Source organism: Camelina sativa, chromosome 11, assembly GCF_000633955.1.
Source record: "Camelina sativa cultivar DH55 chromosome 11, Cs, whole genome shotgun sequence".
Lineage (NCBI taxonomy): Eukaryota > Viridiplantae > Streptophyta > Magnoliopsida > Brassicales > Brassicaceae > Camelina > Camelina sativa.
In genome coordinates this window covers 10,433,935-10,434,737 of record NC_025695.1, presented here as the reverse complement: position 1 = coordinate 10,434,737, position 803 = coordinate 10,433,935, and the positions used below count along the sequence as shown (strand labels likewise).

The 803-nt window shown below is 36.6% G+C and overlaps 1 protein-coding gene across 1 annotated transcript in view; it reads right to left on the bottom strand.

The window, feature by feature from the left end:
• LOC104727823 (separase-like) overlaps positions 1-803 on the bottom strand; it is a 10,744-nt gene that overhangs the window by 7,562 nt on the left and 2,379 nt on the right. The window contains exons 5-6 of the mRNA XM_010446892.2: positions 294-515; positions 99-209 (exon numbers count right to left, since the gene is read on the bottom strand). Coding sequence (XP_010445194.1) covers positions 99-209; positions 294-515 — 333 coding nt within the window. The remainder of the gene's footprint in view (positions 1-98; positions 210-293; positions 516-803) is intronic.

Sequence of the window (803 nt, the reverse complement as noted above, 5' to 3'; positions counted from 1 at the left end):
AAAATGTTTCAAGAAAGATAAAGTAAACAGTGAAACACAATTCACCAACTGAAAGATAAACTGTCAATGATTAGAAGCTATGCAATACGCATTTGCACCTTCGAGTTTGGCTCAGCTTCCTGGGTACAGAAAGCCCTCAAGCAATACGCAATAGGTAACATGTGAGAAGATGGAGTACCCTCTTTGTTTGGCCCATGATGTACCTCGTCCTGCTTTCAGACAATACGAAATTTGTTCACTAAATATACAAGCCATTAATGAGCTATTAATTGTGAAGGTACTAAGACATATACCAATATAGAGATTGCTTCTGACAGTAAACAAATGCACTCATTTAGATGTTCAGTTCCAGATGTCCTTGTCATTCGTGCTTTCCATATTAAGATTCTTGCTCTCTCTATATGCATATCCTCAGTGACATAAACATCGTTCAAAAGGATATCTGCTATCGTGATTCGCGTTACTTGACCTAGATTTGAACTTAATGAGAACATTTTTTCATAGGCAAGAAGCTCCTGCAAGCATTTATAGAAAAGAGAAGATAAAAATAAAAACAAATCAGGATTACCAATTTTATAGGTAAAGTACATTCACCAATTAAGTATCCAACGGACTTTCTAGTAGCATTCCCCGTCAAGTTAGAAAATGCTCAAACTTTTATTCAAACATTAACTGAAAGGTTGTTAGGATCCCAACCTGCTCTAGGATTTTTCCGATACCACGCTTTGACTTTTGTGGAGAAGATAATAACAGTGAGTACAAAGTTGTACAAGAATCAGCCGCATCCAGATTCGTGTGACATT